This window comes from Haliotis rufescens, unplaced genomic scaffold (assembly GCF_023055435.1).
Source record: "Haliotis rufescens isolate VD_foot unplaced genomic scaffold, xgHalRufe1.0.p SCAF_9, whole genome shotgun sequence".
NCBI classification, from domain to species: Eukaryota; Metazoa; Mollusca; class Gastropoda; order Lepetellida; family Haliotidae; genus Haliotis; species Haliotis rufescens.
In genome coordinates, this window is record NW_025964383.1 from 1,196,291 (window position 1) to 1,207,457 (window position 11,167).

The 11,167-nt window shown below is 40.8% G+C and overlaps 1 protein-coding gene across 4 annotated transcripts; it reads left to right on the forward strand.

Annotated features, from left to right (window-relative positions):
- Positions 1–1,906: 1,906 nt before the first annotated feature.
- LOC124110368 (monocarboxylate transporter 13-like) lies at positions 1,907–8,317 on the forward strand. Of its 4 annotated transcripts, none has more exons than XM_046469675.2 (7): positions 1,910–2,402; positions 2,609–2,707; positions 2,864–3,007; positions 4,770–5,012; positions 6,319–6,711; positions 6,807–6,932; positions 7,204–8,317. In XM_046469675.2, exons 1-7 carry the CDS (start codon positions 2,024–2,026, stop codon positions 7,398–7,400), a joined length of 1,581 nt encoding a protein of 526 aa, XP_046325631.2. In that variant the 5' UTR covers positions 1,910–2,023; the 3' UTR covers positions 7,401–8,317. The 4 variants fall into 4 exon arrangements, with proteins under 4 accessions (XP_046325636.1, XP_046325631.2, XP_046325632.2 ...); XM_046469676.2 differs by having other exon boundaries at positions 1,911–2,402; positions 2,654–2,707; XM_046469680.2 differs by lacking the exon at positions 4,770–5,012 and having other exon boundaries at positions 1,907–2,402.
- The last annotated feature ends 2,850 nt before the right edge of the window (positions 8,318–11,167 follow it).

An 11,167-nucleotide genomic window follows, 5' to 3' on the forward strand; every position in this document is an offset into this window, starting at 1 on the left:
CCCTATCCCACTTACAGAACACGTATAGTTAATGTTTCCGTGCCTGATGTAATAATTGTGTATGCCGCAGTAAATATCAACACAGCGTCGGTTACATAGATTCGGCTTACCCATGAGTGTAAATCTGCACTGATTCATGGTTTATACTCTATCATATCATTTGTCTAAATGCAAATCACATCTACACTAGTGAGATATTGATTAGGCAGTCAGCCAACGCTATTTATAGATTAGCTGTCGCTCTAACTAGGTCATGGTTTATGCGTAGTTATGGTATAGCTGAAAATCACAACAGCTGATAACCCAATTATCACAAATATGACCTCGCGTTTTTTCTGAGCCTCTGACGGTGTATAAAACTGACTCATTGTTGGTCTCGGTATTGGGTCAAGTTTTTTCCCATACACGAGGAAGTATTCGTGCATCGCAGATTCGACATCCTTAAACGTTTGAATTGAATGTCCTTCCTTACGCAGTTCTTCATGAATAAAGTCTAATCTTAATGTCCTATTTCTGACCCATTGTGACTGAGCTTTTTCTAGTTGTTCTAAAGCTTTATTATGTCTTTTCTGCTCCGAACCTCTCATACTAGAAAATAAAAAAATACTCCCCGAAAAAGCTAGAGCATTAACAATAGCTCCACCGACCATCATCCTAATTGATGCCATATTATATGAATATAAAATATTCAAATGTTCAATAATATAAAATATTCAAATGTTTAATTACTTCATTATGTCTTCCGGGATAAGCCCTTGTTTGATGAGCATATCCTTTGTTGCCATTGCTAATCCTATATGAAGAACGGACATACTGATATCATATCCATTAAAATCTAGCTTGGGAGGTGTGGCTTTAGTAATCATTTTAGCTATACGGGCATAGCCAATGGCCAAGCCGGTGACCACCGCTGAATGATACGTTGCGTTTACCAACATTTTACCGTCTGTAACTGGAGTAGTCATGCTTCTTATAGCATTATATGAGGGCTAACCTCCAATTGAACTTGTTGTTGTGGCTTCGGGGGTGACGTTTTCTCTTCTCCGGTCATATAAAACAACCATACAGCCGCTATACCAGCAACTCCTATTAGTGCCCATGTTATAATATTTGAATTATTGTTTAGTTTTGCTTTCCTCGCCAGCCCACCCTTTCTCCCAGCTGCGATTTTCAAAGGATTCTTTGTCACTCTGGCTTTTAGTATTTTCTCATTTTGCTACAATTTTGCTACATTTTTGCTACATTTTTGCCACATTTTGCCCTAATTTTGCTATATATTTGCTATAATTTTGCCACATTTTGCTACATTTTGCTAAGCAATTGCATTAGCAGCTGGTTGATCGGTTTTTAATACGAGTTTACAGTGCTTCGTTGCCGATAACAGTTTTCTGACTTTATCTCGTTCGAGCTTGGTATAAATGACATCATTTTCACGTAAACATTCCTCGAATGAATCTCGATCTTTGCAATGAAACAGTGCTACCCATTTGGTCTGCTCTCTGAGATCTTTCAGGACAGAGTTGTATTTTTGAGTAAGTACCCAAACGCTATGTTGAGTATGCCGTCCGGAGAATGCTAAATACGAAAGCATATGTTTCTTTTTTGTGAGTTCTTTACTCGCGCTGCAGTCGTCTATTACGAAAAGAGTTGATTCTCCTTTATATTTTCCGTGACATACTCGTAAACAGTCTTGTAAACGATCGCCCGGATCGACTCTGTAGTGGTGGTATAGGTATATAAATCAGGCTCCAGTGGAGTTGCGGCAGAACCCCCATTACCTATACTACTCAAGCTTCAAGCATGCCAAACCTCTTGCTTTTTTACTTGTGTGTTATTCTCGTATAAGACCGTGATACGAATTTGACATTGCAAGAACATTCTAGTTTGAGGCAGTTGAAATAGTCAGTGTACGTGCCCGCCCAACTGAAGATTTGATATAAAATCAGGAGCTGTGGGTATTTTGCATTTTGGGTTGTATTTCCGAGGTGGCCATTTCAAATTGTTATCAGCGTGAATTCACACGATGCCCCTCGGTGAAAATGGTAACCACATACATGAGAACAGCGACATCAACCACATTGGTGTTGACGGCGGCGGTTGTTACCGCCTAAACCTTGAAGATGAAAACGTCCCTCAATGTAACAATGACAACAACATTTATCACAACAACAATCCTGAGGAGGGTCGTCCAAACAGCGCGACAAACAAATCATCTCGGAAACAAAGCACAAGATACTGGCAAATTGGATCGGTCATCAGTTGTTTTATAGCCAATTTTGCTGCTGGTGGCCTTCCAAACTCGTACGGAGTAATGTACACATACATGAAGGAACCTCTGGGTACCACGGAATGGGAACTGTCTTTGATAGGATCTCTCATGGGTGGATGTATAGGGTTTGCCTGTGAGATTAGCATTCATTCATGCTGTTGATAACTCTTTTATTGTTATTGATACCAGTTCACATGTATTTACATGTACAAAATGAAAATTGTTAATTACGTTTTCATTCAATGCATGATTTAACTGATCAATATTTTTACACGGTGCTTCTGATATACAAATACATGTTTTAAACATATTTTTTTTTAAAACCACAATTTGTTTCAGCAGAATCACTAGTTTATCTGCTACTTCTGCCTCCTATAATTCCAGCTCGTCAGGGTCGAAATGTCTTTATTGTCATGGGGAGATGTGTTGGGTTTGCCCGTACGATAAGTATACATATGTTGTTGAACACATAATTATTTATGTTAACTTTTTTCAGTGAGAATAAAGTTTTACATTTTAATCGTGCAGACATATACCAGTCCAGTGGATAAATTATGCCATTGATACAAATGATCGTTCAGTCTTTTGTTCCAGGTATTCTTGGAACGGTATGTGTTGATTGTCTCGGGAGTCGTTTCACCACATTATTTGGAAGTGCACTAACTGTGATTGGTTTTATTGTCGGCAGTCAGCTGGACAACATATACGTCTTGTATTTTACACTCGGCGTTCTTCCAGGTAAATACATAGAAAAACGTGTAATATAACTGCGGTTTTATGATGATGACTTCACTTTGTTCGTGTTATGTGACAAAGGTGAGGTGAAATTGGGTTTAACGTCGCGTCCAACATTATTGCACTTATATAGCGACGTGCATGCACGTGTATGTGTGTGTGTGGCTGCTTGTACTAGTCCGGACTGATGCCGATTTATAGTGCTAGCTCACTGAGATACCATGCCGCAGTTTAACATGAATACCCCACTCAGACACAGTATACTGACTCCGAGCCGACCAGTCCTTGTTTTAGCCCCTTAATGCCGAGCGCCAGACAGGGTAACAACAAGTACAATCTTTTAACGTCTTTTTGTATGACGCGGCCCGGGATCGAACCCTGGACCTTCCGCTCTCCGGGCGGACGCTCTACCACAAGACCACGGAGGCGGTCTATGTGACAAAGATACAGTATAAGTATGTCTATGGCATTGACGTTTTAGCAGTCCTGTAAAACTACTGATAGTTTATTTTGGGATTTGACAGTTCTCTCCACTGTTGCGGGGTAGTCGGGTAGCCTAGTGATTGAAGCGTTCACTCGTCACGCCGAAGACTCGGGTTCGATTCCCGACATGGGTACAACGTGTGAAGCCCATTTCCGGTGTCCCTCACTGTGATGTTGCTGGAATTTTGCTACAAGCGGCGTTAACCCATTATCACTCACTCACTCCACTGTTGCCGCATCATATTATTATAGCTAATATGCGGACCGCCTCCGCGGTCTAGTGCACAGAGGGTCTGCCAGGTGAGGTTAAGGTTGTGGTCTGTTCCCGGTCCGCATCATAGCAAAATACATTAGAATATGGTACTTGTTGTTACCCTGCCTGGTGCTCGGTATTAGAGGATAAAAGGACTGGTCACTTGGGAGTCAAAACACTGTGTCGAAGTGGGGTATCCATATCAGGATGCAACATGGTATCTCAGTAGGCTAGCACAATAAAACCATCATTAGACAGACGTACAAACCCCGCACACACACACGTGCATGCACGTTACTATGTAAGTGAAATATTCTTGAACGCGATGTTAAAAGACATGTCACCTCACCTGGAAGATATCCTTCCGTGGACTGCGATATAATTTAAAAGCACAAAATAATGTCGACGGAAACAGGTTTATGACTAGTTTGTCCTTTGTTTCCATAGTGAAACGAATAAACTACTTTAACACATATTCAAAGCCAAAAGTTACTGTGACATACAAAACACTTTTAAAACACTTCCGTCAAAACATTTTACTGCCGTGGATGGAATTATATCACATATGCAAATGTCCGTAGCGACCGTCACCTATTCCGGGTTAGACTAGGTACTCAGCAACCTACATTGTATGCTGGTCGTAAGAGGCAGTCAAATGGATCGGGTGTTCAGGCTCGGTGATCTTGGTTGATACTGTGTCGTCGTACCGGACAAAGTGGATTGTTACTCGCAATATCGATTGATTGTCTGGTCCAGACTCGATTATCTACAGTTTGAGTGCAAAATACAAACTACTACTGCGTGGGTCTCTGCCTAAACGTTACATAGCACGTTGTATTGGTGAAAATTGGTCATACCATTTATAGTAAAGAAACATCATTATTAAAGAAAACTGTTGAGTGTTTCACTTGAATCGCCAATATATCGCAAGAACGTGCATCTATAATGTAATTTCCCTTGTGCAGTGAACTGGTATCAGTCTTAAATAAAGCCAGCATATATGTGTACCGCACATTTACTTTGAAACAGGAATTGGTGTTTCCCTCGTCTACACCGCGGCCATGGTGCATGTCAACAAACAGTTTTCAAAATGGCGGCCGTTAGCCGTTGGGGCATCAGTAACAGGGATAGCTGTGGGAATACTCACTTGGCCCCCACTCTCTGCTGCTGTTGCCGACAATATGGGATGGCGGGGGACATTTCTCATCAATGGTGCACTGGCGCTGCACTTCCTACCATGTGCTCTCTCGATAACCCCGCGCAGCAGCTCAGGTGACACTGCAATATGTCCATTCCTTTGCTATTTTTTCAGTTATCATCAATGTCATAAATGTCCCCCTCTAATGAGTGAGTTTGGGGCAGTGACTAAGATATGACATGGAGTACAGTATCCGATGTGAGAACACTGTATATATACTCTTCAAAAAAAGAAACTTGACAACTTGAAACTGACTTTCAAAATGTAATATAATGCGATTCTTTCAAAATAGGACACAGAAACCATAATTGAAACACTGTTTGAAGATCAATGTACACAATGTTCAAACCATCGTGTCACCTAGACAGACACACGTACACGATACAGTTAATGTCACAGGGGTACAGAAAATGTCAGTATCGGTTGTGCCCACCACGTGCATAGGCGTCCTACCACCGTGATGAATTCCGGTCCATACCATGACACTCCCGCCGCCAAATGGGACAACCTGCTGCACACAGTTGGGGGCGTAACGTTCGCCCCTACGTCTGTAGACACGTGCGCGCCCATCAGTACGTGTGAGTAGGAAACGGGACTCGTCAGTAAACAGTACATTTCTTCACCTTGCACGTGCCCATCTAACCCTCTGTTGGCACCAAAGCAGACGGTCCGCCAGATGACGTGGGGTCAATACATGACGTCGAACAGGTCTTCGTGCAAAAAGCCCAGCCACCCTCAGTCTGACATTCTGCGTACCCCAGGGATCTGTGTGGTTGTAGACGTGGCTGTGGTAGTGCGGTCTCGGAGGTGTCGCAGCCGGATGTATCGATCTTGTGCTTGGGTTGTCACCCTTGGTCTTCCTGACCTTGGTCTGTCGTCAACCCTGTTGGTGTTGTTGTATCGGGTCCACAGTGCGGAGATTGTCTGTCTGGATACGCCAAAGTGCCTAGCCACTTCTTGCTGAGTTGCTTCAGCTTGTAATCTCCCAATGGCGTTGTTCCGTTGAGCTGCATTCAGACTTGGCATTCTGTCACCGCCTCTACTGCCGTTATAAGGACTCTACGAACAGCCGTTGATGTAGATTTTTATACCCATTCAGCAGGGGGGCCTGCATGCCTAAATGCAGGATCCTGTGCTGCACGTTTTTTACAGGCGGTTGCGTTTGGATGAAGCTGTAAAATTGATCCCAAAACGCTACGTTTATGTGCTTTGCATTTGTTTTCGCGAATTATAGACACATCATCTTTCTGTTTGACTTATTTGGTTCTCATTGAATGTAATTATTTTAGATTTTTGGCAAAAAGTGGTTTTACATCTTTTCTTTAAGAGTATATAATCATTTTATCACTTGCTGTAATCGGTTTTTTTATTTCTTTTCAGAGGATTCTGTTCATTGCCCAAGGGTCTCCTTGAGAAACACAATAATCAACTGTTTCAAAATATACCGGCTGCCCGGAGCATTTGCATTCTCCATTGCTCAAGTGACATTCGGCTTTTGCTATTACACTTTCACAACTTTTCTTCCTGACTACGTATCAACCCCACCATTCAACATGGCGGCATCAGAAGCTGCGCTCATTGTTTCATCTTCGGGATATGGCAGCATATTTGGTCGTCTAATATTCTCTGGAATAGTCATGGTGAATACCAAGGGAACTAGCTTCATATTTGTATTTTCGTCCTGCATGTGTGGCATCACCAGCCTGCTTGTGCCACTCTGTACAAGCTCCACTACACTGCATATTAACAGCGCTGTAAATGGACTAGCTATAGGTGAGAAGGTTTAGGAGAAAGTTATTATGGATTGTAGTTCAACTAGCTGATACCAATGTTCTCAATTTAATCATCATTTTACGTCCGTGTTTCAGGAGGTTGGATGGGCGTTTTTACACTTGTGGTTGTGGAACTGTTTGGTCTTAATAATTTGTCACAAACATTTGGCATGAACATGGTTTGCCAAGGATTTGGGTCATTCGTCGGACCGCCGTTACAAAGTAAGTTTTAATTATATAGATCCTTGTAAGAATGTTTCGATCTCATTTAAGTTGAGTGAGGGATTAAATGTTGTCTAACGCCGCAGTAAATAATATTCCAGCGATGTTATAGCGGCCTCACCACAATCGAGTCTGAATATTTACCATGAACCTGACTATAAGATGACACGCCTCATCCTAGTAGTACAATTTAAAGTACCTATCTGTAGTTATGTTCACTAAAGAAAGACAATTCATGCCGAATATTGGTCTGAATAATGTTTTTTTTCAGGTTACCTAGCAACTCGACTTGGGAAGGAAGTTACGTTCTACAGCTCTGGAACTTCTTTTCTCGTGACATCGATTTTGGTTATGGTATCTTTAATGCAAAAGCAGAAAACATTTTGTTCTGCAAGTCGGCTTTCGGTAGAGACCGTGGTTGTTGGTGTCGATAACAAAGGTTTCAATCCAAGCAAATCTAAGTACTAAACTGACGATGCAGTGGTTGTGTGTTGAGTCCCGTGCGGTTGCATATTGATGGTATGGCTACTGGTGGCTTGTGATCTGTGCGGCAACATCCGTGCATGGTGCCATGTTATCTGCGTGATTCGTCCTCTGTAGTGGCTCCGTGTCTGCTGCCAATCTGTATGATTCCTTTATGTGCAGTGACACGTGTTCGGTTTGATGTCTTTCTGTGTGTTCTGTGATCTGTGTGATTACCTCCTTTTCAGTGGTGTGTAGACTGTGTGATAGCTTCCTGTGATGGTACTTCCCAGCAAACACTCAGCGTTGTGGATTAGTTGTGGGAATGTCACGTTGTCACATCACGTTTTGTAACGTTGTGACACAGTTGCATGGCAACCATGAGGATCCTATATGGTTGTATGTAATATTTAAAAGAAAAAACTAAATTAAGATCATTATTGCCATTTAAAAACCAGACCTTGGTATGAAGTTCCATATTTACAAACCTTTTTGAAAAATAAAACTATTCGGATATTCGAAACAGCCCTGCCTCATGATCGCCATTTTCAAACTACAGAGAGTCCGCCCAGGGAAAAGTATTTAAATGGAAATTAGGACAAACGTCATTTAAACATCAACCCTGTCAAGAAGTGATGAGAATATATGACAGGCCTGCCAATCATGCATACAAGTATATGATAATACAATGGGGTAGAAAAGTTGCAGGAAAGTGTTTTGGTTAAATTACGTTGTAGCAACATTATGAAAACAATACAATGTTATTTCCAACGTTGCCACAAGAAAATGAAACGTTCCAGCAACGTTCTTTTCTGTCTGCAAGGCTTGGACTAGCGGATGAGTCAATATGCTGTCCCAAGTGGAGATACAGATCGTGGTGGAGTGTTTTATGTTAATATTCAAAGAATAAAGTGAGTGTAAGAATGACATTTTGAGTGTCTGTTATATATGTTTCTTCAACTACAGCCTATACGTGTCTAAGCATAAGGGAGTTACGTATCCAGGTAAACTGCACATTCGTCCAAAAAATACTTTAAATCTAACTCCTATCTTGCTGAAAAACACAAGCTTAATTATTTACATCATACATATTGTCTTGACTACGTTGTCATAATTATTTCTTATAACATTATATTAAACCTGAACTGAAGAAAGATCCAAACTTTGTGTTGCTATAGGGACCAAAACAGTAAAATACAACATTTTACGACCTCGATATAGTGCACCGTAACTTGATTTAAATTCATTATGTTTTCACATCACAACCAGGAACACAACTGCCCTATAGTCACATGTATATTATTCCATTTTTTAATTTCCGTTAATGTATGAAAACATGAATACTCTAATGTGGTGATTTAAAGAAACTGGGTCTGTAAGGTAGCCATACAATTTTGTCTTTGCAATATGTTTCAAATCTTTGGTTTTACGTAGCAAGAAGCTTTTGTAGGAACTATCCTGGCCGTTGCGGTACACATATACATAATAAGCCAGACCACACCGTGTTTCCTCCAGCACCAAGTTTGAGGTGGTTGTTATAGGGTGGCCCATGGGTGTGGGAACTTTTCAGTTCACAGTCTCTTAACCTATGGAATACTGTAAGGGACATTCTCGCGATGTCGCATTCTCGCGATCTCGACCTTTGGAAACGAGCTAGATTTGCCAAAAACACGAGAATGTGAGATCGCGAGAACGCGAGATTTGGAAGCATTTGTAAAATGTCGCAGTCTCGCAATCTCGACATGTCAAATTATGCCACAAAAACACGAAATCGCGATACCGCGAGAATGTGACATTTCATTTGCTCGCGATCTGTCGTTCTCGCGTTTTAGACGCTGTCCATGCGCATGCGTAATATCATAATATCAAGGCCCAGTCATGCTTCTTTCATGCTCTTCATTCTCCAAGTAGCATTTACCAAACTTATGACTTGAGCTTGAAAATGCTGTGTAATTTACATACACAAAGTCCTATGTAGAGTAGGGTCCTTTCCCGTTGCTATAGTTTCCTGTGAACATTAAATGAAGACCCTCAACATGCTCAATATAAATTAACAAAAGAAATATTCTGTACCCGAATGTCTAATGGTAGTTAATACATTAAAGTATCCGGAAGGGCTGAAAACAAAATATCAACGTCAGTGAGAGAGAGTAAATATTGCTTAAAACCACATCAGCAGTATTGCTACACTGTTTGTTACAGAAATAATCACAGGCCAGTGAGTTTCACCATGAGGCAATATTATACACGGCTAGACTATTCATTTAAGAAAAATTCTCACAGGCCAATTTGAAGCATTCGGCTTAAATGATATTGTCCGATGTTTATATTCGACACCACATTCGCTACTTTAGGTCATACAAAATTTATTAATATATTTTCTTCCGCTCCCCTCTGACAACAAAACATCCTGCCTTACATTATTCTTATGCCTAGAAATATCTCTAAAATGAGTGTTCCTACTTTCTTTACTTGATGAAATACTCCAAACACGTAGCCCTAGTGAAAACGCATGATGCATGTGAATCGCACCCTTCGAAATTCGACATCAATTGTACACAGATAAGCCTGAATAGTTCGATAGGAACTAAATAAATTGTTAAAAATAAAATGCCTCCCGTCTTCCATGTGTTTTTATAAAATCATTTGCTCTCTAACTGTAAATTTATTGCGGCCTTAACATCCATGTGATAGGCATGCTTATACTGGAAAAGTACCCCCAATATCCAGCCTGAGGGACCGGCATGGCTCTGAATACGTCAGTGAGTTTGGCTTAACACCGCTTTGAACAGTATTTATATTTCAGTTATATCCCGGCTTGTCAGACTATATGGGACGAAAGTGTCGTGATCTCGCGTTTGTCGCGTTCTTGAAAATAGTTACATGTAACTGTATGCGAAATTGACACAAAAGCACGAGAACACGAGATCGCGACATTGGTCAAGTGTCGCGTTCTCGTGCTTGTGTGGTAATTGCCTATACAGTTATATGCAACTATTTTCAAATACGCGAGATCGCGACACTTGACCAATGTCGCGATCTCGCATATCGTGCTTTTGTGTCCATAAGCCAAACTCACTCACTTGTTCAGGTCCATGCCAGTCCCTCATAAACAGGCTGTATATTCGGGTACATTTCCAGTATAAGCATGCCTAGCATGTACATGTTAAGGCCGCAATGAATTAATGGATAGAGTTTGACTATTTTTTTTAAAAAACATGGTGGACGGGAGACATTTTGTTTTTAACAATTCTTTTCTTATAGAACTATTTAAGGCACATGTGTACAATTACTGTCGAAGGGTTCGGCGGGGCTACGTGTTTGGAGTATTTCATCAAGTAAAGAGAGTAGGAACATATTTATGTATATCTATATTTATTTCCAGGAACTTTGAATCAGTAGTATCAGGGTAACACTATTTTTCTGGGCATTATCACTTGCCGAATCCCACGGCTCAGCCACACATGGGGTGCATTCCCCTCGTGCAAAGCCTGCAATTCAGAACGTACTAAAGTGATCGGTACTTATGGAAAAAGCAATGATAGGCTGACCAGAAAGTGTAAACGTAATCAATCATGATCAGTCATTCTTGATTGTAGAACATCCCAAAACAAGTCACTGCTGAGTTATTTAATTCTGAAATATCAAGAACATTATAGTTTGTTTTGTCAACTGAATGTTAAAGTAAAAGATATGAAGTGATATGAATGTATATTTACTTTGTTGATTTGTAATTAGTCCAGCTATATATATCTGTATTGTCATCGGATGCT